Here is a 27,932-nt window from a genome sequence, read left to right as displayed (position 1 = left end):
AGGAGTTTAAACTCTAGCCTGAAAGCTGATGGGAGCCTCTGGAGGCTTTTGAACAGAGGCCTGATGTCATCAACTTTGCATGTTAATGGAAATGGCAGTCAGTGGGCTGGATTAGAGGGGGCCAACCCAGAGGTGGAGAGACCGGTTCTGAAACTATTGCAGTTGCCTGGGAGAGAAGCAAGAGAGGATTGAAATGAGGCAGTGGCTGTGGCACAGATGTGGACAGAGGGCAGTGTAAAGAGATGTGGAGGACCCACTGGGTGATTGTGTCTGTCCCCTACGAGATGCTTCGTAAATAGTTGTTGGTTTAATGAGTGAATCAGAGCTGAGCCCAGATTGTACAACAGGGTACATGTCCCCTGGCATCCTAAGTGATATCTATTGCACAAACAGGTACAAATGCGTTTCTTTTCAGCTGAAGGAGGAAGGGGCAACAGGGAGAGAGGCAAACAAGAGAAATGGTGGGGAAGGTGGCTTCCTTTGTCCTGTGTGATGGAGAGAGGGCTCTGGTGAGAAGGGAATGAGCTGTGAGGGTCCCTTGACCTAGGAAGTGCCTCTCTGGGGGTCAGGGACAAGGGCTACTCAGAAGTAGGTACAGGCCATTCTCCACGCTTCCTCTTCCACGACTGCCTTGCCACGTGGACTGCAGGGCAGATTTGGTTTCCTGAAGGACTGGGCCATTTCGTCAGCAGACAGGTGCACAGTAGGTTGGCAGCATCAGGGAAGACACTTTCTGCAGAAGATGTTCAGGGACAATGGAACGTGGCCAGAGTAGGAGACATTAGCTGACTGATGCTTAAACACATGAGAGATACCAGCCTCCCTCTCTTGGACCCTAGGAAGTAACTGGAGATCTTGAGGGCCGTTGGCTAAGAGCTACTGTAACTTGGGCATCAATGTGAATATCACTTTGTTTGTATCTACACGTCCATGAGGCCCAGGACCTTTGGGTTATAGAATGAATGCTAGGTGACATGAGGCAGGTTTCACTTGCTCATTCATGAAGCAAATACTTGTTGAGCCTTCTGTGTGCCAAGCACAGTGCTACATGCTGCACCTACAGTAGTTCACAAAACAGAGATGATCCCTGCCCCCAGGGAGCTTACAGTCCAATAGTCCAACAGACTGGTATATGTGCTATTCAGGGAAAGCACCAGCAACCTCAAGATAATCCAATAGGAAGGGTTCTTTTAGATTAAGGCCAAGAAAGGACAATTTGAGAAAGTGACGTTTAAACTGAAGAGGGAACAAGAGGTATGAAGGCTTTGGGGACCGATCTTTGGGCATCTGGAGGCCAAGAGAAGGCCAGTGGGTGGAGGCGTGGCAGCCAGGAGGGGAGGGGTGCAGAGGAGGCTGGAGAGGGAGGCAATGCGAGACCTCACGGGGCCACATCAGGACTTGGATTCAAATTTAAGCACAGTGGCAGGGGAGTGACGTGATCAGACTTGTGTTTTACAAAGATCACTCTGGCATCTGTGTGAATGGACTGGGGATGAGAGAGTATGCAGGGAGAAACGTGTCAAGGCTTATTCAGTTGCCTAAGGGAGAGGTGATGGTGGCACAGCTGTGGTGTTGGGAGAGACGTGGAGGACCCTGAGTAGGATCGAGACAATATGTTTTCCTTGTGACCTTGTTTTGGTCTACACAGGCTGAAGTGTTAACTTTCGACAAGGCAAACAGCAAGTATTTGCTCATGCCAATCAGTGCCCACTGTGACCTGCTTCGCTTTGGGTGAATGAGATCTGACAGTGCCCCCGTCACATGGGCCATCCCCCTGCCTCCGAGCAGGACCACACCCGATGCGAGTCCATTTTATGTTCAAAGAATCCTGAGAAAGACGTTTCACAACTTCTGTAACCTCTGCTTCTCTTTAAAATAATCACTACTGGGAAACCCCTGTTTGTATTTCATCTGGATGCCTCTCACCCTAAAGTTGCTTGATTCTTGGTAGAGATGAAGATGCTGACAAAAGTCACCCGGCCATCAAACAGGAATGACGTCATAATGACAGTTCTGAGTCCCGTCTCTGCTCAGAGTGACTTATTTGTGAGCAACACAAAGAAGTGCCCGAATATCCCGAGAAAAGGGATCTAATTAGATTTTTGTAGCTTTTTAGCTGCGAAGTTCTTTGCTCTTGCTACTTAAAGTGTGGTCCGTGGACGGAGTAACATCACCTCAGAGCTTGGGAGAAACGCAGGGTTGAATCAGAATCTACATTTTACCACATTCCCTGGGCAACTCACCGGCACATTAATTTTGAGAAGCGCTGCCTTAGATCAGATGCCTAAGGCCATCTGAAAGCGGGTGGGCAGTGGCAGTTACCAGACATCTGACATGCAGCGAGCCTCAGCAGGGCGTTAGGAAAACCGAACTGGTTCAGCCAGAACTAGACTTTCTCTGGAAGCTCCCTGCCCCCAGGTCATGCACAGCATTTCAGCTGAAGTCAGAGACAAGGTGTTGTTTCCCTGATTGTGTTGTGGCTGGAAGGAGGGCCGAGTGGACTCCAAATGCTGTCAGGTAGAGAGCAGCTAGCTCCTCATGCGTTCCTCCAGGCAGCACCAGAGGCCCAGGGACATTGCTTCCCAACCCCCCCAGTATGGATAGTTTGGTCCTTGTCCTCTTAGCCTGGTCCCTAAGGGCCTTAGCTCCCTGTGGGTGGTTAGGATGATTCTTGCTTCCTTCTGCATTGAGCCACGTGATGTGCAGGGGCAAGGCTGTTTTAGCACCTCAATTAAAGACTCGGGCGGGGGGCGGGGGTGGGAGCAGAACATCCAGTTCCAGGGGTTCTGGAAGCCCTGCCCGCACTGTGCGGTCAACCTCTGCAGGCCAGTGACCCCTGCCCCTGGAGGGGAGTGTGACACAGACACGGGACACAGCCTGGCCAAACAAGGGCCCTGGGCGTATCACTGCTTTCTCGAGATGTGTTTCAAGGCACAAAATCCAGGCCAGAACCAAATCAGCTCCCTCTCTCTTCACTGGGGCTGGTACTCCCACATAATCAGACAAATGGATGAGGTTTGTGGGCTGTTTAAAGCATATGGTTTGTAAATACTGTAAAATCAAACATCACTTTTGGCTTTTATTTACTGTAACATGTTCACATTACCTAGCACCAAAATAGCTTTTAGGTCTTCTCTGCCTTGCTTTTCTTTCTCCCTGTTCGTTCCTCTTCGTTCCTGTGGTGTCTTGGTCCCTGCCTTCCGTGGCGTTCACGGCTCTGCTGTAACTCCTCCTTCCCCACCTGCTGGATCCCTCCTTCCCCTGGTTGTCAGCCGCCGGCCTGCTGACTCTACTCCAACGTCTTCCTCGCCTGTCCCACTTACCATCTTGCTCCCTTTCCCTCCCTTTGTGTCTCACGCTGCTCCTTGATCTTTTGAAACATCTCTGCTACCTTTTCCTTTCTGTTCTTTGATTTCTAAAGGCTGCGAGCCAGATGTTCCTTACCGTCACCTGACTCCCCCTGCCTCTCTCAGGCTATTTTCTCTTCCCTCCCAAGACTCACCACAGAGTGCCTTCTTTTCCCCCTTTTCTCTAAAGACAACAGAGGGATCCCAGAATCGTAGCATTCAGAGTCAAAGGGACGCAGCCTATGTTACCCCGACAGTTGCTTCTGAGCCAGACACTCTTTCTTCTCCTTTCACCCTCGATGACGGCTGCCCCCGTCACTCCTTAGAGCAAGAAGGGCTGGGGAAGAAGACAAAGGAGCAGGCACACTTCACCCCCCATCATTCTCCCTCACCAACACGTGCACCCAGCCTGTCACTTAGGCCTCATCACACACACACACCCTCTTCTCAGGTCTCTCGGCGCAGACGGGTTTGCTCCCAGGCTCCGCCAAAACACTGTTTCCTTCTCCAGGGTCCCTTCTCCCCAGCCAGGCCAGCCTGTGCTCCGCGACCCCAGCTGAGCCCAAGGAAACGTAATTCTATTTTGAGGTGGCAGGAGAGACAGGGGCAATGGGGTCCCTCTCCCCAGGTGCAGCTCTTGGGTCGAGGCTGGAGAGAGGACGCCAGCAATGACTCTACGGCCAGATCCAACAGGAAGCTCCCGTCAAAGCTGGCTCCCTCCCAGGGTCAAGTTCAGTCAGTCAACCGATCAACAATTGCTAGTCAATGCTCTTGTGGAGTGGGCTTCCCTCTCTGCCCCTGGGCAAAGCATCCTCAGGACAACGGAAAACCAATAGAGACCCAAAGAGACACCCTGGGAGTCGTAAAACAATGGCTTTAAAGCCCCACATTCTCAGCCAGGGCTTCTCCGAGCACTTTACAGAATGTAGATGCTGCTTTCTTGGTATCCGGGGAAACAGAGGTGACACCCAAGCAAGCCAGTGGGGATTTGTGAAAAACCCCCCATTTGCCAGTGCTGGGCTCCTCACGGTCTCTGTTTCTCAGGGCTGAGGAGCACTCCGGCGAGGGAGGCGAAGGTCCCCGCTGAGCACGGGGCAGGAGGCCAGCCTCGCCCAGGCCTCCAGGCACCCGCTGCTCCAGTCCCGTGTGGCCGCTCCTCTGGTCTCAGCCCGGCAGTGCCCACCCTGGTCGCACAGGAGGGACGTTGCCCTGCAAAACCTCAAGGGGAGCGGGGCTCGGAGGTAAAGCCGAAACATGGCCCCACCGAGTCCGGCTCCACCCTGTTGTTCTGGGTCCAACGCCGGGATGTGGATCTCTGCTCGGCTAGTCTCAGCGAAAGTCCCAAGACCAGGAGGCAGCGGTGCCATCTTAAGGACAGGAAGAACTTCGGTTTCATGTCTCTGCGCCCCCCACCCCAACTTTCCCCCTGCCTTCCACACACCCGCTGAGGGGAGAGCAGAAAAACAAGTACGAATAGAATTCTCCACCTGACTTCCTTTGATATCAACTAATGAAACGACCGCATCGCCAATAAATTACTATTATCGAATGCACGTACACATAGGCGCGTGTGGGCACACGCATATACACGGATGTACACGTAGTTCCAGCTGTTCTCCCCTGCCCCCTCTCTTGCAGGCAGCTTCAGACGAAAGCCTCGGGCCCCACCGGCAGGGGCTCATCGCATCATGGGGGCCACGTAGTTGGCGGGGAAGAGGCCGAGCTTGTTGTGCAGGCGGCCGGTCCACCAGGACGGGTTGGAGCTGTCCAGCACCTCCACCACCTCTCCGCAGCGGAAGCCCAGCTCGTCGTCCTCAAGGGCCTCGAAGTCGTACAGCGCCCGGGCCCACCGCACTCGCTGTCGGGGAAACACAGAGGGGTCCTGCCGAGCCGGGGCGGCTGGGCTGGCCTTGGGAGCCACGGTCACACGGAGGAGGCTCTGCGGCCAGACAGAGTCCTCCGTGAGCAGTCTGCCCTGGAGGCTGGCTTGTGGCTCTCCAGAGACGCCCCAAGCCCCGCCGGAGCTGCAAGCACACCTCGCTGCACGATATCAGAACTCCGAGACTCAGGACTTTGACCCGCGGAGATGTTATTCTCCGAGGCCCCAAGAGAATCCTGGACAACTACTCTCCCTGCATCGATAGGTGGTCTTTTTATTGTCTTCAGGGGACAGAGAGGATGGCAGCGTGCCCAAGCTGACAGCCCACGGTGCTAGTGCAGCCGAGGCAGATGGATCGCAATGAAAAAGGCGACAGATCTCCCTCCGCTAGAGCCGGAGCCAGGACAGGGCAAGGCTCTGCGGCCAGACGACGACAGACCGGGATCGGCTCTGCCCCGGGGACACCTCTCCGCCCTCACTTGCTGGGTTCCCACCACCTCCATTCTGAGCTCCCGGCAGCGTGTCTCTCCTGGAGGACCGACCATTTCCCTAAGTGCCCCTCTTGCCGCCTTCACTGAGCCCAGAGAGGGAAGGTTCACGTACCCCGGCCACTTGGAGCTGAACTGGGTCTGTGTGTCTCCGGTGCATGAGGGCGGCGTTCATTTCGCTGGCCATGCCCACGCCACAGTGCCCGTCGTTTATGTCAAGGCTGGTTCCCCGGCGTTCCTAGAAACACATGTAACGGAGGACCCTGTCACCGCACCACATCCCTCTCAGCCTTCACCCCCCCCCCCCAAACCCTGCGCCTTGCTCAGATGCCATGGACACAGCCAGTGTTCCAAGAATACTTGCTGCTGATGACAATAAGCCTCAGCTGGTGGGGTGAGGTGGAAGGATAGCAAAGGGACCTTCGGCTGTGAAGACCATGCCAGATTTCGTTCATTCAATCAAAGAATATTTATCAGGCACCTGCCCCGTGTGTAGTACTGTCCTAATCACCGGGGATTTGTAGCTGGAAAGAAAAGGTCCTTGTCTTCATGGAGGGTCAGTTTGGAGGGGAAACCATACACATTTAAGTGTAAAGAGAATGTCTGAGTCTGCCAGGGTAATCAAGGAAGGCTTCCTAGAGGAGGTGATACTTGGCCTCCAGCTTAGAGGAGGAGAAGGATCAGCCAGGAGAGGGCATTTTAGGCCAAGGAAACATCATATAAAAAGCCCCCAAGGTATGAGAGAAAACACAATCGATCATTCTGGTAACTAAAGATAGTGCAGTGTTGCTGGAATGTGTGTTTGCTCCAGGAGTGGGGAGGCTGGGGGGTGGGGGGTTTGGGGAGAGTCTGCAGGAAAGAGGCTGGGGAAACAGCTCACAAAGGGCTTCGTATGCCCTACTGAGGAATTTAGGAACGATGTTATCTGGCTGTATTGTCCGTCTCGGTAAGCGGCCCCAAATCCCATCTGGAACAAGGCAGGGGATAAATAAATAAATAAGCAAGGCTCTATTGTGGGTGTTAAACTGCTTTTCTTGTGGATCTCCACCGCCAGATGGGTTAAGGGGCTGACAGGAAAATGGAGCAACGGTTCGCTGAATACTCAGGGTAGGAATGTGCGTGCGTGCGTGTGTGTATGTGTGTTCAGGCGGGGAGCCAACGAATTCACAGAGACTTCTTTGCCAAGAGCAGTTCCTACATCACGTTATCATATTTCTGCCATTTGGGAGGTCCCGGGTCTTTATGAACTTCGTCAGCCCTGATGAGGCCGGGCCTCAGATGGCCCTCCCCCGCCCACAGTCCCAGGACCACGACAGACCCCCAAGCACGGATGGTTGTACGTGACACTGTAGGGAATTTTCCCACACTAAGTGGCCTGAGCCTCCCCTTCCCTACCTCACTGTGCCCACGTCATTGTTTGGAGGTACCTGATGAAAGTGGGGGTGCTGTAGATAGCGCTGCTGCTGTGGCGGTGCCGGGGGGTACTGCGAGGGAGGGGGCGCTGGATGATCCGACAGCTTCCGGTTCATCGACGGCCGGATTTCTTCTCCCCCGGGCCCGCTGAGGTGTGGGCCTCCCTGGGGCCTCCGGTCCAGGCTGTTGCCCCGGTGACCCTGGGAGAGCACGAAGGTGATGTGGTTCCATCCTCCTCCCGAATCTCCCGGCCCCACCCCACCCTTCTGGCAGCTGTTTCCAGACTTTGCTGGAGAGACAGCTCCAAGAAACAGCTGGCGGGGGGCGGGCAGCCTAAACACAACCGGTGACAGTTCGGGCCCTCGCAGTTTCAGAAGTGGCCTCTACGTTCTCAGATTCTCCCAGGTTGGGGATTTCGGGCCTTTGGTTCACTTTCCACGTGCTACCCAGTAGTCCCTTCCTAGCGGGCTTGTTTTTCTCTGTGTAATCAGGCTAAATATTCTGTTTCACTGACACAATGCCACCCCTCCTTATCTCGTGTTGCCACACCACGGGACAGCCTGCCCTCCCGATAAGCTCTGCCATTGACTTTGCGTGATTTTTAACTGTCATTTATAGCCTGGTGATAGAGACCCACACAGCAACCCTCTTGCAGCACCATGGAAACCAGGCCTGCCGCTGGGCATGCTGGGAAGGAGCAAGGCTTTTTGCTTAATGCGGCCATAACCTTGTGACTCAGAGGTCCTTTCTTGTTATTTTTATTTAACAATTACACAGGGCCCTGGGCTTCACATATGCCAGGCGCTATTCTAAGTGCTTTATTTGTTTATTTATTTATTTTGTTAATTAAGAAAAAAGTTTATTTGTTTGAAGAGAGAGAGAGTGTGTGCCCTTGAGCGCAGGGAGGGGCAGAGAGGGAGGAGAGAAAGAATCCCAAGCAGGCCCATGACGCTGGGATCATGACCTGAGCTGAAATGAAGAGTTGGATGCTCAACGGACTGAGCCACCCAGGCGCCCCTCTAAGTGCTTTACGAATATGAACTCGTTTAATCTAGTTTAATGCACTTTTATGCTAACTCTTTTAACTCTGCATGCACATCCTAGTAAATTAATACCTCTGTCTGTTTCTTGATTAAAATAACTCACAAGGTCTTTAGTTAACCTTTGTTTCCTTTCTGAACTTTTATGGGCACTTGTTGGGAACACCCTTTTTTCCTAGAACTGTCACTTCTCAAGCTTACAATTAACCAATTACCTGAAATGGTTTTCTCTACTTCCCCAGGGCATGTGTTGCTTTGAAAGTCTCAATGCCTTTTCAGATAACTTGTTTTCTGGGATTTCAACTATTCCAGAGAAGGCTTCTTCGTATAATACCCACCTCTTTCTTATAACCATGTCATTTCCTTTGAAAGATATTTTATAATGTGTGTGTGTGCGCGCGCGCGCAGGGGGAGGGAGGGGCGGTGAATTTACCTACAGGAGGCAACTTAACTTTTCCTTGGTGTTTACTATTGTCCAGACCCTATGGCAAGTGCTATCACTATACTGTCTTATTTAATCCTTACAACAGTCCAGGGGGGGAGGTATTCTTTTCTCTCCATTCTACAGATGAGAAATCTGATCCTCAGAAAGGTTTTTTAACTTGGCTAGGCAACAAGGACAGTTAGTGATGAAGTCAGGATTTAAAGCTAGGTTTGTCTGATGCATTTTCTATTAAAATGATACTCTAGAGGCACCTGGGTGGCTCAGTTGGTTAAGCGTCTGACTCTTGACCTCAGCTCAAGTCATGATCACACAGTTTGTGATCATACAGTGACAGCACTGAGCCTGCTTGGGATTCTCTCTCTCTCTCTCTCTCTCTCTCTCTGTCCCTTCCCTGCTCTCTCTCTCTTTCTCTCTCAAAATAAATAAACTTAAGAAAATAATTTATTAAAATATTTATATTTCATAATGTTCTAAGAGCAAGAATTCCAGGTCAATTTTTTTCCTCCAACACCCCCACCCTCCTTTCCTAGGACAAAGCTCTCCCCACTGCCTTAGTCCTAGACTCCAGGCTGCTCTCCAACATCCCTGTGTGTGGCCCCCTGGCCTTCATCTCTGGGCAACTCCTAAGCTAGGCTGAAAGCTACGATGTAGTAGTATTTATAATAACAAAATAAAGTATCTACAGGTAAGAGCTGATGTTTGCTGAGTGTTGTTTGTAGCATTGTTAGGAATGACGTAAGGGGAGGGGATACATTATCTTCTCCAACCTTCACAACCATCCTGTGGGCTAGGTATCACCACCTTCTGGTTTTACGGGTCAGTAAACTCAGGATTGGACAACTTTCCTAGGTCACATGGCTAGGAAGTGTTAAGACAGGGTTTAACTGAGATCTGACCTCCAGATCTGAGATTCTGTCTTCCAGAATACTCAGAGGACATGCCCATCAAATGCATTGCCTTGATGGGTCACATAGGACTCATGTTGCCTAAAATCTCCAGACTTGGGCTGATCGGGGCCTGAGGTGTACCTGATCCTCTCGGGTTCTATCCCTCAGAAAGATCTGCTTCTGTTTGGAGATGGAGGTCGTCCTGTAGTAGTCCACCAGCTTATTTAGAGATGGAAACTTCTCTGTCCACAGGAAGTAATTACCCTTGGTGTCTCTCATGACCTTGAAGTGCTGAACATCATCCTCATGCCTACAGATCAAGGAGAATCCACATTGTATATTACATCACGACAATGTCCCCACCCCCCAGGACTGACTGCCTCCAGGGATGCTGGAGTTCTGTTTGGGCAGGAAATGGAACCGCAGGTGCCTGCCTATCCAGTGGCAGGTGGGGCTGGCTCAGTTAAATTCTAAGGGGAGATTTGTGGGAGGGACCGTTCAGGACACAGGCTGCATTAGAAAGGATTTTTACATCAGCAGAAGATAATCTATTTTCTGACACTGGAGCCGACCTTTCATAAGAAAAAAAATGTTTCCAGGGTGCCTGGGTGGCTCAGTTGGTTAAGTGTCTGACTTCGGCTCAGGTCATGATCTCACGGTTTGTGGGTTCGAGTCCTGCATCGGGCTCTCTGCTGTCAGCGCAGAGCCTGGAGCCTGCTTCAGATCCTCTGCCCCTCTCTCTCTCTGCCCTTCCCCAGCTCGCACACTCTTTCTCTCTCAAAAATAAATATTTTAAAAAAAAGTTCTTTAAAAAAAAAAAAAGGAAAGAAAAAAATGTTGTGAGTGCTTTAATGACTACAAGGTTAAGGACTCTTTACAATGTTTGTTTGAAACGTGGCAATCCCTGAGTTCTGTACTACGCTAAGAACTCTGACAAGACTCAGAGGGGAGGGCTTTTCACCCCTGTGACCTTTCCATTATCAGAAATACTTTGAACCAGCTCCTTTAAGCCCATAAACTAGCTCTGGACAGTAAGAGACCACCTTGAGAAATTTGTCACAATCGGTTTTCTATATAAAGGCGATCTCTTGGTCTTGGTTTATGTTTTACATAAGTAAGGTTACAGAAGATTTTGAACTTTTAGGGGAGAAAAGTTATATAGCGATGTGGTGTTTTCATTGTAAAGGACCTCTGAGATCGGTTAGCCTTGTCTCCATGTTACAGATGAAGGAGGACGCTGGTTCAGAGAGATGGCGGGGGCTTGGCCAAGGCCACCGTGAGTGAGTGGCAGAGCTGAGGCAAGAACCTCGCTCTCTGATTCCAGTCTAGCGAACTGGGCCTGTCACACCGTGTACACATGCTAACTTCTTTTAGATCGGCACCTTTTAGCACCAGCTGGAAATATTTGTACCAGGATTGGAGAAATTGGATTTTATTCACCTGGAAAGGGGGACCTTGGCCTTTACTAATAGCTCAATTAGTAACAGCTCAACTTCTCAGTGTTTCTCCATCACCAAGTCCTTCTCTTTTGGATGTCAAGTTTATTTGTCAAACAGACATACATTTATGTCTAAAAATAAACTAATGATATGAATTGCCTGATCCAACAGAAAGGTCACGAATTTAAAGAGAGTTGGAGAGTAAAGATACCTCGGAAGGTTAGTGCAGGTTTCTTAAGGATGGAATCAGTGGTCCATGTTCAGAGGGGACAGGAATTATGACTGATCTTCAGTCTCTTATGTGCTGGGCTCTGCTCAGAGCCAGGTGAGCCTGCGCAGTGACCTCTGCTGGACTGCTCTGGGGTAGAACTGACTTTGCAATCACTGCATGGCCTTCCCCTTGGAGGTGGCCCCTAACAGATGCTTTCTTCACTCTAACACCACATGGCTTAATTCATTAAGTCATTACTCCTCACATCTGTGCGTGGAGGAGGAAATATTCTTGTGATATAATTATTCATCTACCACCTCTTAGTCAAAGAAACAGAGAGAGAAACATTAACCCTTGCTCTCTCATGAGCTGAGAGGACTGGATGTCAGGCTTGCAGCTGGTCATGTGCGCCCATGGAGAGAGAGTGGCTGCACCAATGTGTCAAGTTCAGAGAGGGGCCGAGAAAAGGATGTTACTCAGGGCTCCAGACTCTAAAACCTAGTGTTTCAGACCCTTAACAAATGCTAAGTGATAGGACTACAATTAGCTCTTAATTATCTTTGCATGACAGAAAGCAGATGTATGAATAAATGAAAATGATTTGCTTTGGAATATATTATGCTACATTTCTGCAAGAGATATAATCATGATTATGGCGATATTCACAAGGAGCTGCACTGGCAGAAGTCAAGGCTGACCGTTTTGGAGAATTCACCTTAGTGGAGGAAATATAAACCATAATTTCTGGCTGAAAAGCCACAGTCCACTTCATGCAAACCAAAGGCACCAAGAGATGCCCTTCAATGTAACCATTTCCGGGGTCCAGTCTGTAATCAGGGCCCTTAAGAAAGAGATTTGGTTGTAGGATTTATCAATAGAGCACAATTGCATTAAAACCTGACAAATTTAGAATCTGTGATACATCAGTGTAGGCCTGAGCTAAAATTTACTACTGCCTAAGCTGTGAAAAAAAAAAAAAGTTTTAGTTAAGGAAAATTAAGAGTTTAAGTAAGATTGCAAGGGCAAAGCTAATGAGACCAAGCTATTTTTGAGCACTTTAGAGGAATACGTGCATATGAACGGTTGACCCGTTATTTGTAAGTCCTTCCTACCTATTCCTTAAAATATCCATTCTTTCTAAAGAGTAAAGTGGCCTCAGTTCATTACCTGAGATTGGATTTATGCGCTTAAAGCACTAAAGCTGTATGCCTTTCAAAGCGTATTGAACAATCTGAACCAACATTTCCTGTCAATGAACTTGACAGGCGGTCCCACCACACACGTCTCCTCCTGCATGGAAATCAGTGTTAATTTATGCACTTTCACATGTGGCCACCACGCCTGATATGGGACTCGCGATTCCAGACAGGCTGACCACACGCAGTGTGCTCAGACTTGGGGTTTCTGAGTGTGGGGCTGTGTCATGTTTATGCCTGGACTGACTCACTTCCTCCTGGGCACGCACACGAGTGAGATTTTGCTGCTACCGTCCCTCACCCCAGCCCTCCTCGGCTCCCATCTGCTGCTGTCAGCTTGCTGCGTTACAGTGTGTTGACGTAGCCCTTCTTTTTGTGCCACCACGTACAACTACCTCTGTCCCCTACAGCAGTGACTTGGGATTTTAATTGTCCTCGGAGCCTTCTTCCGACATATATCAGTAGTTAAAGAAAAGGTTCAGATTTAAACCTCAAGACAGATGTGGACAACTGGGAATTCTCCCTTCCTTCTCCTGCCCCACTTCCTTGCACAAATACTCACTGAACACCTACTGGGTGCAAGGCACTGTTAAAGGCACAAAGATGAAATGGAATAAAATCTTGTCCTTCCAGAAGCACTTGGGCTGGAAGGGGAAGCAGATGAACATCTACATAATTTGGCCACAAACCAGCGTACTGAAGAGTTATATATATGTGTCATGGGAAGGAAATGGACGGCATCCCAGTTGATAAGATGCCTGGGCCCCTTGGCCACCATGCTCCTGAGCAATAAATAGGTCACATTCAAGAGGTCACCTCACGGCCTTAGCAGTCTGGGTTGGGGTGGCCAGTACCTGACGGAGATGGAGAAGTCCCCTGGGGAGCTCTGGCTGGCCCGGATGATGAAGAAACCAACCTCCTTGCCCATCAGTAAGTTCTCTGCCTGGTGTCGGGAGAGGCCTTCGTGAAACCATCTATTAGATGAGATAAAACCAGAGGATCTTGGTGAGTTGCCAGAGCGATGGAGGGGAAGGGGAGAAGGGATGAGCCAAAGGGACAGAGGCCGGGGACTCTGGTCAGTAGAGAGCAGAAAGAGGCCGAAGGGGGGGCCGGGGCCTCTAAAACCAAACACGTGCTCTAGGCGGTTTGCAGGCGAGGCAAGTGAGTGTTCCCCTGACGCACCCCCTTTGTTCCTTCCCTCTCTCTCGCTTGGAAAACCTGAATCATGGAAATGTGCCACTGCACCAAAATGGGACAGTGTGGGAGTGACTCACTGCGGGAAGCGGCCGCCTGCTGGCAGCTATGTGAGGGATGTCACTAGGAAAGAGCGCTGCAGGGACAGATGATGTGCCAGCAAGACAGGAGCCCCTTCAGGCGCTGGGGGACCGGAGCTGGGGAGCCGTGGGCTCTCCCCCAGGCTGAGAGCTCAGTGGGCCCGCCTGAGAGCCCAGGGGCCCTCATGATCCGGGTGGCATGGAGCAAGGCTAGCAGCGGCCAGAGAGCAGCGTCTACACAGCCAGCTCCGGGGCCCTCCCCCAAATCCAGGAAAATAATCTTTATGGTGGAAAAGAAGAAACAGGGGGGAAACTACACTTTCAGGGGAACAGTCAGGGTGGCAGGCAGCCTCTAAGTGTCGCAGCAGGTGGCAGAGCGCGTGTGAAGGCCAAGAGCTGCCATAGAGGCAAGGCAAACAGTAGCTGCAGCCTCAGGGCAGGTGGCCAGAAACCTCTCAACCACACAAGAGCGAAATGAGTGTTTGCGATCACTCAGCGGCCCTAAGTGGGACTGGCCCCATTTCCTCAAGGCGGCTGCTCCATTGTTGCCCCTGGAAGGCTAGTATGTGCGTCCCCCTAAGGTGAATGTCCCACACTCTTTGGATTCCTTTGTGAGCAATTCTCTACGCTCTCTGGAATTTAGGAACCTAGACTCCAGACAGAAGCACCTTATTCCAGACCTGGTGCTGCAGGCGAAGTTTCTTTGGGCTCTGAGGGGCTGGAAGCAGAGGGTTTCTGGTGGTCACCTGCCTAGAAATCCTGCCAGGATACCTGTTGTGCTTTGCTGCAGGGCTGAACAAGGGACTGCCCACCACAGCTTTTGCCTTGTGCAGGAAATGTAATGGGGCCGGGCAGAGGAATGGGCCACGCTCCTCAGCAGCCATACCTCAATGGAAATATTTTGGAAGAGGCAGCCAGCAGTTAGGAGATCGTTTAGAAAGTACACACTTATCCTCTGATGGGAGCTTGACACGTGACTTCAAGACTTGCAAAAAACGTCCACACGCTATATGTTAAACGAGTGGGCAGGGTTACGTTATTACGCATCATTCCAAAGCTATTCACTTGTTCATTCAACAGTTTTTATCAAATATCTACTATGTGCTGACCTGCTTCTGGGCACTCGGGATACAGTGGTGAGCAAGGTGGACAAGAGCCCTTGCTGCCACGGAACTTATGTTCTACCATGCTGAGACAGCGGGACCCACCAGTGGACCCAGTTGTTCACTGTGACCTTGATAAAAAGGTTTCAGTAGGAGGAGAGAAGTTAGAGATAAGAGTGCACACAATTCTTTTGAAGAAGGGGAGTGGTAGCTGGAAGGGGACTTGGGATCAAGAATGGTTTTTTTTGTTTTTTTTTTTTTGTTAGACGGGAGACATTGCAGCATCTTTGTGGATGGGAGTGACCCAGCAGAGAGGAAGAGAGAATTGATGTGAGACAGAGAGAGAGGGGAGAGTTTCTGCCAGAGGCACAGACGATTCTTCCCAAACAGCTGCAGGAAAGGCAGTGTCCCAGTAAGTTGCAGGAGGTGGGTGGATGCAGTGAGTCAGGTGGGGGGATGGGCAAGAGGGGCTTTTCCGGTGGCTTGATCGTCCCAGTGACCCTGGAAGGAAGGCCCTGAGTCCACAGTGCGGTGGGGGAGGGGCTGGAGGCTTGAGGAGCGAGAAGGTGTGAGGGGGTCATTGAGGAGATTACAGGGCAACATCAAGGGCTGAGGTCAGTGGTCATTCTGTCGGTTCAGTGGTCAGTCCTGGTTCACAGGGTCGCCAACACCGCGTGGGGTTTCTAACAGCCCTCTGCTCTTTGGGCTAGACTGTGACTCGCGGACCAGATTAGATTTCTATCTAACCTTTGTGGTCGATTCTTGAGACAAACGAGACCCAATCTCGATTTTTCTGTTTCCTCCTTAGGAAGGGAATTTCCTCTTCCCCCCACTCTGTTCTCACTGGTTTGAGCACGGTTTAGGGAAGGCAAGGAGCTGTGTGGGGTCCCTGGTGAGGGTGGAAGAGGCTGGGAGAAAAGACTCGCTCTGAAGAGGCAGCTTCTGACACGGGTGGCCAACAGCGCCCCCGGTGGAATTTGTGGAAACCCTGTGATTGCGGTTATAGATGAGTTTAGCTTATAAACCTAAAATAGGCGATACATGCACATGGTATAAAATTCAAAAGGGAATGCAGTGAAATGCAAATCTCCCTCCCACCCTGGCCTTCAGCTTTGTGATTCCCTCTCCAGAGGCAACCGGTTTTGACAGTGTCTTGGGTATGGATGGATAATTTTAGTGACTGCTGAAAAAGTAAGGGGAGTGTGAGTGGGTAGGCCCGTGTCAGCAGGCTGGAAATACTTACTCAGGAAACTGGATGTCTATAAAATTCTTGGGCACATATCCTTCTTGGCTCCCAAGCTCCGCCTTGAACCACTCCTCTTGGTTACTTAAGATCTACATGGAAGAGAAGGAAGGAAGGACAAAGATTGTAGGGAGGACGCCAAGAGGCACAAGAGAGGGGCTGCGGGGCAAAGAACACCCTTTCGGATTTAGAGGGAAATAAGCCAGAGAGACAACACAGGCGCTCCAGTGGGAGAGCAACAGGTTTGTCTCTAGAGTTTGGCTTCCTTGACCCCGAGCTAATTTCTGTCCCCTAGTGCCATCCACACATGGGACGCCACCGTGGTGTGACCTCCCAGACTCAGCATTCAGGGGCCTCTCTGCAATCCTTTCTCTTTATATGTTGGAAACTCGTGTGTCCCAGATCTCAGCATCTGAAGCTCCTCATGTGAGCAGGTGTTGGGAAGGCAAGAGCAGCCACTCCATGGTTTTTTTCTTCTCTGCTAGGTAACCAGGAACCTTTTAAAAATTTAATTTGTTCCTTTTTTTTTTTCAACAAGCAAATTGAAACTTAAACATCCAGTGGGGCCAGCTTTGAAAACAGTAACTGTCTGTGTTCACACTCCATGTGAGTGTGAGAGCTTGTGAGAGCTTCACAATTTGGACGTAACTCAAGATGTTTGGGATGCCTTTTCTAAACTTGCTTTTAGAGCCAGATCACAAGCAAAACCAGAAGTTCGGTCTCATTACTGTATGGTCCTTCTTTGACTGTGACCCCAAATGCTATCACTTCCCTTGATTACTCATATGACTCACCACTTGGCTCTATGTGGCTTCTGGTTATTTCAGAAAATAGTAGTTTCGCTATTAAAAGACAAATATTTGCCTCCATCCCCCACTGAGAATGTTTCTAAAGCGGGCGGCATGGACTTGAACAATAATGAAGATGGCAGAGCAAAAAAATGAAAAGAAGCTTAATGGTGTCATTGAGCCACTCAATTAGCCACGCTGGAGCCCTCCTGCTTCAGGACTTTGTATGAGAAGTAATAAATTTGCATTATTGTTTAAGCCGCATTTAAGTTTCTGTTTCTTGTAGCTGAAGACTCCGTAACTGATAGACATGCTACACTAAAGGAGAAAGCAGAAGGTGAGCAGGAAAGACTGCCTGGAGGAGAGGCCCTGGGGTTGCCCAGGCAACGGAAGGAGTTACCCAGGCAAAGTCAGACGGCGGCGGCGCAGGAACTTCTGGGATGAGAGGAAGTGAGGTGCATTCTGGGAATGAAAGGCTTCCGTCCCGCGGGAGTTTAGATTGTGGCCCCAGGGGCCGTGGGGATACCAGAGGTACAGGCCCTTGTAGCCCATGTTGGAAAGTCTGGGCTTCCGTCTTGAAATTTATGGGGAACCACTAAAGGATTCTGAGCAGGGACGTAACACAGCAAGAATTAGAGCCAAGAAAGAGCCCTGCATCAGAACGTGAAGACGGATTGGGGGGGGGGGGGAAGTCTGGGAAGGGAGTGCAGCCATCCCAGCGAGGGGCGAAGGGGTATTTGAGAGGAACCTGGAAGCAAAGTGTGCGGGATTTCATGACTGTTCTTGGAACCAAGGGAGAAGTGGACTCCGGGAGGGCTCCGGATTTCGCCCTTGGGAGACCGAGTGGGTGGTGATGGCTTTGCTAATACATGAAGAGAAGCAGGTCTGAGGCAAAACCCATGGGCTTCAGATTGCATGTGGGTGCATGTGGGTGAATCCAAGCTGCCCCCTGCGTCTGAGGAGAAAAGCTCAGTGAGCCGTTGGAGATGTGTGTCTGGGCTGGGCAGAGAGGTTGGGGCTGGCATTGGGGATTTCAGAGTCGTCCTATGGCAGGTGGAGTTGAAGTCTCAGTCCCACGGGTTTCTCTGTCCCAGAGAGGAGCAGAGATGAAGACGGCGAAGTAACTGATATTTCGAATATCACCCCCGGGGTGGAAGAAAGGGGCCGGCCCTCCGAGTTTGGAATTGAGAAGGCTTGGTTTCCAGCTTGGCCCTGTCACTCGCTGTGTGACTTTCTGCAGGTCAATTAGCCATCTGATAAATGGGGACAGTGACAACCAGCTAGCATCTCCCGAGCTGATGTGAGGATCAGATGAGCTCTGGTACCTCGAAGTCCTTCAGAAATTGCATCCTGAAAGGGGCGCCTGGATGGCTCAGTGGGTTAAGCATCTGACCTTGGCTCAGGTTGTGATCTCGTGGTTTGTGGGTTCGAGCCCTGCAGCAGACTCTGCTGACAGCTCAGAGCCTGGAGCCTGCTTCAGATTCTGTGTCTCCCTCTCTCTCTGCCCCTCCCTCCCTCTGTCTCTCTCTTTCTCAAAAGTAAATAAACATTAAAAATTTTTTAAAACACAATTCTGCAAAATGTGGTATTCTTGGGAGGGAGACCTCCAGCTCTGAAGGACATAGTAGGGTTTATAAGTTCTTTAAAGCATTATATGTGTATGTTTTGAATTTAATCACCTGTTCTGAAGAAATAAAAGTGTGTCTCATATTTGAGTTCTAGAATTGCTGAGGACAGAAAACTTTATAGTTTCTATCATCAAATATGACTGCTGGTATCACTAAGGACTCGTGGGTATGTGTATGCCGAGAGGGGGCGGAGTGGGGGGAGCAGAAAAATCTAGGTCAAAAAAAGCACTCGGAAACCCGGCACCGGTGCCCGGGATTCACACAGAGAACACAAGGACATTTCACTCCGTGCCTTCACCCCTCAACGTATGGCTTTGGAGTTCCTTTCTCCCATCACATGGGAGTGCGATGTTTGGGCTGGGTAGCAAATGTCAAACACGAAGGTGAGCAGGGATAAGGTAAAAGAGGCCATGTGGAAATTGGCTCATCACGGTAAGAACCAACTATGTACTTAGTTCTCTGACCTGAAACCAGCTGTAATTTTAGTAATTGTGGCTCACACCCATCTACCTCCTGTAGCAACTGAAAGATTATCCCACAATGGCGGCCATTTCTCCCCACCACCTGGTGCTCCGTCTGCCTAAGATCGTGTTCCCAGAGAGGTGAATTTACAGGCTTTTTATGGCGTATAGAAGGCAAGGTTTTAAAAGAATCTCATTTTCTGCAAAGAGGAGTGTTTGGGGGGAGGTGGTTTCCTTCTGCCGTTGTTGGCCCAGGGCCCCATACTTCCTGTTCTTCTCATCTCTCTGTCTGTTCGGTTCCCCCTATCTCTTGTCCCCATCATGAAAACTCGAGCAAGGGGTTCAGCCTAAACACATGAGGTTTTACACTTCACTTTACTGTATGTTAATTCGGATAATGTTGCCTACGAGAATAATTTTCTGGGTTACATGGCCTGAGAATAAGTTAGACGTGGGAAGAGGACAAAATGTACAGTTGGGAGAATTTTAAAATTGGATGGAATTATAGCTCTTAGAGGCATAGCAGAAATCTGAAGTATTGCAGTTAATTACATAGGATTAACTCTTCATGCTTTGAGGTCACTGTTTTAGTAGGAAGAAACAGGGCTGAGTTAGACACAGTACAGAAGCAGGTGGAAATGGACTGGGTCGTTTTTTTTTTTTTAAAAAAACAGCGGCAGATTTAAGAGGGAAAATGTTAAGTCTGGGGCTGCACAGAGCTGCAGGTCCAAGGGGTTGAGGCATGAACATAAAATTATCTGACTCCTAATGTTTCCGTCACAGGAGAAGCTGGATCGAGCCATTCGGCCAGAGTTCCCCGTCCACCATCTTGTTCATCGTCCTTTGATCGGCATCTAGTGAGCACCTGCTGTTTGCGCTTAGGTGCTGGGAATACAGAGATGAAGAAGCTGAGGCCTGTGTCCTGGGGAACTCACAGTCTAGAGGGGGTTAGCTGGTGGTGAGCTCGTCAGGCATTGTTTGTACCTTTTAGTGAAAAAGTCTGTTTCGTCTTTTAGCACGAAAAGTCTAGGATGAAAGAGCATCCCAGGAGTAAATTGCTGGGGCGGTCAAGAGCTGCTTTGGAAAGCAATTGCAAGATCTTGGGGCTTTGTACCCATCTCTGGAGCGGAGGGGCAGATGTTGCAGCCATACATAGAGACCCACGGGCAGGGCCACCGACCGCCATGATAGAGACATGCTGTGGGGTTCCGCCAACAAGCCCCTCTCCACTTTTCTTTCCATCAGCACAGCTGCAAGGGACAGAATTTGAAAAGGACAGGTTTGCCCTTCTGATGGAATTCTACACGAGCGTGCAGAAATGCAATTTAACAATTCACGCAGTTTGCGCTGAGCACCTATGTGGGGCTGTGACTCGCGTGGGGGCGCTGCTGGGAAGACACAAAGATGAACCGGCTTGGCTCTGCTCTCAGGGAGCTCATAGATGGAGGAAACCACCACTCATTCATTCACCAAATATTAGGGAGGGTCAACTTTCTGCTGTTTTGGACACTGAGGCAGACCTGGCCCCTGCCCTCACAGAGCTTTGGCGAGTGGAATAGCCAACACATGCACCGGCGGTCAGGATCCCACAGGGTAAGGGCAGTGATGGGAGGTGGGTGTAGTGTGCGTTAGAGCACAGGGGTTTGGCTGCTCATAAATAACCGTCTCGGGAGGGGAGATCAGCAGCACCTTGAATGACGTGTGTTGCCGTGCCGTGGAAGAGCTAAAGAGGGAGTGACTCATTTTGCTGGGGCCATAGGGGGTGTGGAGGATTAGTGAGGGTTCCGAGGCAGAGGTAGTCAAATATGCCTGTGGAGGAGAAAGGCATTTGGAGTGCGGGGAGAGTGCGAGAAACTCGGTGTATATATTGCAGCATGACCTGGGCATTACATACGCAAGGGTGTGTGTAGGTGCGCGTGCGTGTATGTATGTGTGTGTGTGTTCACGGACGAGAGCTTGGGGAGGTTGGGGAGCGGGTTGGGCCCAGGTGGCTTAACTTTCTATCAACTGGTAATGGGGAACCGCTGAATGTTTTTGAGCAAGGAGGTGATCTGACCTGATTTTTTTTCCCAGAAAGATCCTCCGAAGACTAGTACGTAGAATGATTGAAGGAGTAAGAGACAGGAGGTGATGAAGTCAGTCAAGGGGCTGTGGCGATGGTCTGAACGGTGGCAGGAATGGGCAATACTGGAATACGGCAACCATTCACGGAACATCCACTTTGAGGTGGGGCCATTACCTCTAATCCTTCCCCAAACCCTGCAAAATAGTTACGGTCCCCGCTTGCAGATGAAGGACAGTGAAGCTCAGAGGGGCAGGGGACTGATCCAGGGCCACACAGCTAGTCAGCTGGGATTCGAACTCCCAACTTCTCTGGCTCTAAACTCCTGCTCCTTTTTACTTCATCAGACTCCTCTCTCGTGAGGCAGGGGATTGCTTGAGAGATCTCAAGAAGAATATTCAGGACAGAGTAATGTTGAGGAGCGAGGCAGAGCTCCAGTCAGATGCAGAAGAGGGACAGCTAACGGTGTCACCTTCTACAGGTGGTATAGTAGTGTCATGCTATGATACATTAAGGAGATCACGGGTGGACTTGAAGGGAGTGTTGAGGGTAAGAGGCAGTTTCCAGAAAGTTCCAGCAGACTCAGTGGGAGGTGAGGAAGTAGAGGCACCAGCACAGGGAACTCTTCCTGGTGTTGGGAGCCAAGGAGAAGAAAGAAATCAGGAGGTGGACTGAGAAGCAGAGTTGAGGAACGTTTTTTTCTTTCTGCTTTTCTGAGGAATAGGAAACTCTTGAGCAAGATATTGGGTTCTGTTCGCAATGGGAGATGAGGGGGGGGAGTTGGCCCGTTGGCCTCTCTTGAGCGAGGACCCTGTATAGCGGTTGATAATCACATGGTCACAATATCCCAGAGAGAAGGGAGGGACTGCTCACCGTGTGGCAGATGCCTCTGTGACCTTGGTAAGATCCCACAGAAGTGAAGGTCGCCTCTTCCTGGGTGGGCGGCCCAGGTGACGTTTTGACCTTGAGAAGCTCCAGCATAGAAGGCACACCCTTCACAGCTATATTACTAGAGCTTGCAAGGTGAGAGCGGTTAGAAGGACGAATACTGGGGGTGTTCAAGTCCCAAACCAAGTGACTTTCTGAGTCACCCCGTCACGTACTGACAAGGCTCTCACTACGGCAAATATACTTCTTAGGGGCGAGACACTGGTGGCCTCAGTGTTGCTGTGCAGGCTGAGAAGGCCCATGTCGGCTGCTGAGGAGTAGGAATCAGGATTTCTGAGGGTGCTCTGTGGCCAGGCCGGTGCGGGGTGGGGGGTGGGCATTAGCGTCACAGACTCCCCAAATGGCCTGCAGAAGGGCTTCTGCTTTTGCTCAAAATCGGGGTTAAGATGTGAAGCCCACAAGTGTGATGCATGGAATGTGGAAGTCCAAGGCCACTTTGTCTCTGCACGTAGCCACAACAACTCAAGTGTGGGTGTTAGGCAGGTATTAAGGCGTCCCCGAGCGGCCGGGGTGTGCATGGCCTCCATTGGCCCACGTCTGTTCCAGTCATCTTTTCCCGGCTGTCTCCAGCCTGCACCCTCGGTTGAGTTTTGGCGACACTGAACCTCACAGTGCTCACTGAAGCCACGTGGGCTTGCTTACATCTGAGCTTCCGGTAAGCGTCCAGCCACGTTCCCTGCATTCCCCGGCCACAGGTGTTGCTGCAGCTTCCTGCCACCCCATCTCTCGAGTGGGATCCCTTGTTCCCTCACCTGTGCTCCCTGAGCACTTAGACGAGAACATCTGTAAGAGCCCTTTGGATGGATTTCTTTCCCTCTCCAGACCACAAGTATCTCAGGACAAGGATGGTGACTTATTTCCATCATGTACCCTGGTAACTGGCACCCGAGAGCTCAGACGGAACCCTTTTGATTGAGGTGAATTTCTCTTTTTTGAAAGAAACCACATGCAGTTCTGAAGAAACAAAGGCATGGGGGGAGCACCTGGATGGCTCAGTGGGTGAAGCATCTGACTCTTGACTTCGGCTCAGGTCGTGATCTCACATTGTGTGAGTTTGAGCCCCACAGCCGGCTCTGCACTGTCAGTGTGGAGCCTGCTTGGGATTCTCTCTCTCTCTCTTTTTCTCTCTGCCCCTCATCCACTCGTTCTCTCTCTCTCTCCCTCTCCCTCAAAATAAACAAATAAACTTAAAAAAGAAAAGAAAAGAAAAAAAACAAAGCCATGGCTTGTTCGATGAACACAGTGACCAGACCAGAGTAACCCAAACTCCCCCGCGGCTCCCCGGGGCCCCACGTCACCTACCTTCAGAACATCTCCGGTGTGAAAGCTCAGCTCATCCTCGCCGGAGGCGGTGAAGTCAAACTTGGCAATGGCTTCCATGTTGCGATGGGAAGCTGGAAGAGAGGTAGTGTGTTTATTGTGCCTTTCTGTCCAGGGAAGGGCTCAGAGCAGCGGGCACCTAGCAGTCTTAGCAGGTGGTAGGCGCTTGGCCGAAGGTCTCCGGGCCTGAGAGGAAGACCCAGGTTCGCAGGGAGGGCTTTTGTTTTTGTGGACTCGCTGCGGGAGGGAGCCTGTGGGATCTGCCTCCCGTCGTTCCCTGAATCCCCAAGCTCCAGGAGCGGGGAAATGAAGGCCAGCAGCGCCTTCCCCTTTCTCCTCCCTTTGCCTGCCCGGCCTGTCACCATCTCTGGGGCATCTCTGTTCCTGGTTGATAAGGATGGAAGATTCACTATCATCTCTCACTTGGGGCCCGAGGGGCTGGAAAGACTGTTCTGTAAACATCGTCCTGAGGCTGTCCCTTGGCAGCTATGTTTAACCGGGCGGTGTTAATTAGACAGATGCCATTTTCTCTTTTACATCTGAATCATTTAAGAGAATTAGGCAGCATCGGCCAGTGGGGAACTTAGCATCCTTCCACATGGCTTGAGAGTGGAAAACATTCTGGCTTTAGAGTCAGGGGACTCGATTAGTCAGATTCCTTATTGCATTATTATAGTGTAAGCCAAGCACATTTTGAAAGATACCGTTATAATTCCTCTGAATTGAGTTAAAATGCCCCCACCCCCAGTAATACGCAAGGCCTGTGTAAAATAAGAAAGTTAGCCTACAAATGAAATACAGTTGTTGTTGTTTTAGGAGACGGGGGGCGGGGGGGGGGTAGGGAGGGGGGGATGTCATAGAGCAGAGTCCTGGTTTTGTTGGTGAATAGCTGTATGTTCTTGTGTAATAACTAAACCTCTTGGAGCCTCAGTTTCTTTATCTGTAAAGTGGAGATCATAATATTGAACTAATAACCATGTGAGATTAAATTCAACAATAGACGCGGGGTGCCTGGGTGGCTCAGTCGATTAAGCGTCCGACTTCGTCTCAGGTCATGATCTCACAGCTCATGAGTTTGAGCCCCACATCGGGCTCTGTGCCGACAGCTCGGAGCCTGGAGCCTACTTCTGATTCTGTGTCTCCCTCTCTTTCTGCCTCTCCCCCGTTCGCACTCTCTCTCTGTCAAAAATAAATAATCATGAAAAAAATTTAAAAAAAATAAATTAAACAATAGACACAAAATGTTGCATGAGATAAAACTAGGTAGTCTTTCTGTCTTTAAAATAATTGTATTTGAATGAATTTATCCTCAGCAAAGGGAGCCTGGCCAAAAAGAGCTCAAAAACAGAAAAGACAGAAGAGTTTTCTTCTGATTTCTCCCATCTTTTATGAACTTTCCTCTTTGGAATTTGATGCCTATTCTCCAAGACCTGCAAGTCCTTTGTTTCTGTGCTAAGACAGTTCGCTGTTGGGACAGTCTTGGAAGCTGTTGTTTGGCATTTACGTTTGTCAGAATGTGCCAAAGTCTGAACCCCTTTACGTCAGTGAACTCACACCTAATGACTTTCAGTGACCAGTCAACCAGGACCACAATCACCCTCTCTGTGGGAATTTCCACCCAAGTGACAAGATTTAGGTGACTAAGGAAGGTGGCTGCCCGGTGGGGAGGGTGCGGCACGCAGAGATCAGGGGATTAAAGCCACTGCCACAGTGATGGCAGCCAAGTGACCCGTTTCTCTGACTTTCCACATTTGTTTGGTCTTCCAAAGGTAATTTGTAGAGATGACGATTACCCATCTGAAAGATAGATATTGGGCAAAAAAATATTTCAGGAGCCCAAGCAAAATGTCATAGTTAACTGTGTGCCAAAATTTATCCCCGCCCCCCCCACAAAGATATATACTTTTTGTATCCTTTCTTCAGGATCTGTCCATCTAAGGCAAATTAAAGTTGTGACCTAGGATGGCCCACTCAACAGGAAGGAGTATTCTGCCCTCCTTAGTGAGTGCTAAATGCTTTTGCTGATTTGCTTCACCCCGTGGCTTTAACATGAAAAGCCTCCCCTAATTAAGGCCTTGCTTTGAGTTTGCAGGGAGATGTGGTGTCTGTGGGTCACCCTCATGGTATTGACACAGATACTGGTCACCTCAGGAGATCAAGTGTCAGGTGAATGGTCCTGAAATCCAAGATCCCATTTCTATGCAAATTTACCTTAATAAGCAGGATGGAGACAAGGGGAGGGCAAATGCTAAACATATTAGAAAGTCACATAAATTAGGGATGCAAAAAATATCCAAGGCATGCTCTAGATATGACCTTGAGCTTGGGAAGATCTTTCCTATGTTACATGGAACTCGGATCCGGCCTGGGTGCTTGGACCAGGCTGGCCGTGCGTAACTTCCGTGAGGAGGTGAGGCAGCGTTGCTCCTGAAGCACCAGCTCTCTCTCTGCCTTCCCCCCGGGGCCCATAACAGACCTCCCCAGCTTATAATATTAATCCTGGCTCTGAAAACCCAATGAAACCAGGCCCACTCTTAATGAGATCACTTTGAAAAAATTTGTTTGCCTCCCATTTCCATTTGTGAAATGAAATCTGTTCAGATGCTCTTTGGTAGGAGGGAGACGTTCAGCGGGGAGTGGGGGAGTGTTCTAGTCTCGTTGAAATCACGGCGTTTTGCAATTTCTCCCCTTGCATTTACTGCTCCCTGCTTCCCTAATAGCAGGGCCACCCCCCCAGGGCTTGGGCTTCTGTTTGGTCATAAAAATGCATGGAAATTTATATCCCATTTGTCTGTACCCATTAGTATTAACTTCGAAAACTTTTGAATTACCACCAGGGAAGAAGAACACTGAACTACCATATTTTGCTCCGTGTTTGTCCATTTGTTTTATAGTCAGTACCTTCCACCAACGCATGATGCATCGATTGATGCTGGCCACCTCGGGAATTCAAGAATGCAATGGAGCCTTCTAGCTACTGTGTGCAGTTACTGTGCTCCTGACCTCAGGGGGAGATGGAGAGAGAGACATCTCTTTAAAGAACCTCACAGACAGATTAAATGTGCGTTTCCTTCCAGCGCTGAGCTTCAGAAATGGCTGCAATGCTACCTGCTGGAGAATGTGAACTTGAGGTGACAGTTTCCGGAGGCAGTCAAGCCACCTCCATCAGCTTCCCCCACCCACCGCAAGCCCGTTGACGACGCCGTTTGCCCAGGAATCCTGCCTCAGAACCATGCAGGGCTCCTGCCCTTAATGCTGGCTCTGCCTCTCACCCTCCCTCTGTGTCTCTCTCACTTTGCCCCTTTATGGATTGCGCACAATATCCATTAGCAGCCCCGTGACACAGATCTACGCCATTTGGCGGCACAGGACTTCCCCACGCATGATTTTCTCTGCCCTTGCATTTCCATTTAGGCTTCTTTCACCACCAAAACACCCGAAAAACATCCAGGCTTAGATACCAGGAATGTATGTCCACTTCTAAGATAGAGTCACCACAGAGGATGAAAACAAAAGCCACAAGACGGCTCTTTAAAAGAGCCGCCCTGTGAAATCCAGATTAATTGGATGTGTTCAGAAACACGTAGTTACTGTCGAGATGGTACCAGGCAAGAAACTTCTTGAAAGATTTCAGCTCCTCCTAAGTTGGCTATGAATAGCCGCGGCTTCCGCTTTATGCATCTCTTAAAAAGAGCAATTGCATAACACCGCAAAGCTGCTGGAAGATTCAGGCTCAGGACCCGAAGAAAGAAGGAACGGGGTCCTATACTGAACTGGCAACACCACTTCCTATTTTGTTGGGGGAGAACTCTAATTTAAATATGATATGACTTGCACTTGTAATTCAGTTAAGCTAATGTGTTCTTTTTTTTTTTAAAGAGAGAAACATTGCTCCTTATAAATATTGTGATTTTTATTAATTTGCATCTTGTGTATGAAACGAAGCGATAGAATAGTGATGAGTTTACACGTGAGGACTTTAACTGCAGTTACCAAGAGGAGGTCGGCTAAAAACGTAAAATTCTCCCGGCGGGTTAATTTCACGTAATGCAGAGACTTGGAACCCACGGCATTCCTTCTATTTGTCAGGCAAAGCCCCTCTTGGAGACAATGAGAAGGTAACGCAGAACGCTTACTCTCCCCGCTGAATTGGCAAGGTCAGCTCCATTACTTTTCAGCAGTAAGAAACCTTACACTACCAGGAAAAAAAAAAAAAGATTATAGCTAAGCCTCACGGTACACAATAGATATGTTCTCGGAAAGTTATTAGGAATAGAGTATTTGTAAGTGGAATCATATTAGCATGCATTATAGAGGCTCACTCCATAAAGCAACCCCATGGTGAATCCCTTTACAAAATGAAAAGGAAAATTTGTTATGCAAATAACTGCTTTTACCTTATCTGTTTTAAATGCTGGGTTTTCTTGTGTTGAGTCTTAAAACAGAGCACACCTGTAGATCCTTCCGACACCTCCCACCGTGGGTTAAATGTTAGTTTCCCCTCTTCTTAAGTCCCAGAACGCTTTTTAAAAGCCTCTCCTATTGATATGTAACATTTCACCTTGGAGTATAGAGTAGCAGTCGGCAAACCTTTTCTGGAAGGACCAGAGAGTAAATATTTTGGGCTCTGCGGCCCATACAGTCTCTGCCACAACCACTCAGTCGTGCAGTTGTAGCCCCGAAGGCAGCCTGAGAGAACAGTAAGGAATGGGTGTAGCTGGGTTCCAATAAAACTTCGAACACCGAAGCTTGAATTTCAT

General features: G+C 49.7%; 1 protein-coding gene across 5 annotated transcripts in view; it reads right to left on the bottom strand.

The window, feature by feature from the left end:
* Positions 1–3,054: 3,054 nt before the first annotated feature.
* GRAP2 (GRB2 related adaptor protein 2) overlaps positions 3,055–27,932 on the bottom strand; it is a 67,816-nt gene continuing 42,938 nt past the window's right edge. For 2 of the 5 annotated variants that reach the window (XM_053894699.1, XM_019446952.2), the window contains 7 exons: positions 23,155–23,246; positions 15,966–16,057; positions 13,200–13,319; positions 9,641–9,809; positions 7,142–7,327; positions 5,830–5,952; positions 3,055–5,286 (listed from right to left, as the gene is read on the bottom strand). In XM_053894699.1, the coding sequence (XP_053750674.1) occupies positions 5,026–5,286; positions 5,830–5,952; positions 7,142–7,327; positions 9,641–9,809; positions 13,200–13,319; positions 15,966–16,057; positions 23,155–23,232 (1,029 nt within the window). In that variant the 5' untranslated portion in view covers positions 23,233–23,246 and the 3' untranslated portion in view covers positions 3,055–5,025. Of the gene's footprint in view, positions 5,287–5,829; positions 5,953–7,141; positions 7,328–9,640; positions 9,810–13,199; positions 13,320–14,728; positions 14,821–15,965; positions 16,058–23,154; positions 23,247–27,932 lie in introns of those variants that run through there. The other 3 variants (XM_019446953.2, XM_053894700.1, XM_019446954.2) reach the window with 3 other exon arrangements.

This window comes from Panthera pardus, unplaced genomic scaffold (genome assembly GCF_024362965.1).
Source record: "Panthera pardus isolate Hobbes unplaced genomic scaffold, ASM2436296v1 HiC_scaffold_6, whole genome shotgun sequence".
Classification (NCBI taxonomy): domain Eukaryota; kingdom Metazoa; phylum Chordata; class Mammalia; order Carnivora; family Felidae; genus Panthera; species Panthera pardus.
Note: the sequence above shows the minus strand (reverse complement) of the source record. Positions and strands in the feature narration are given on the sequence as shown.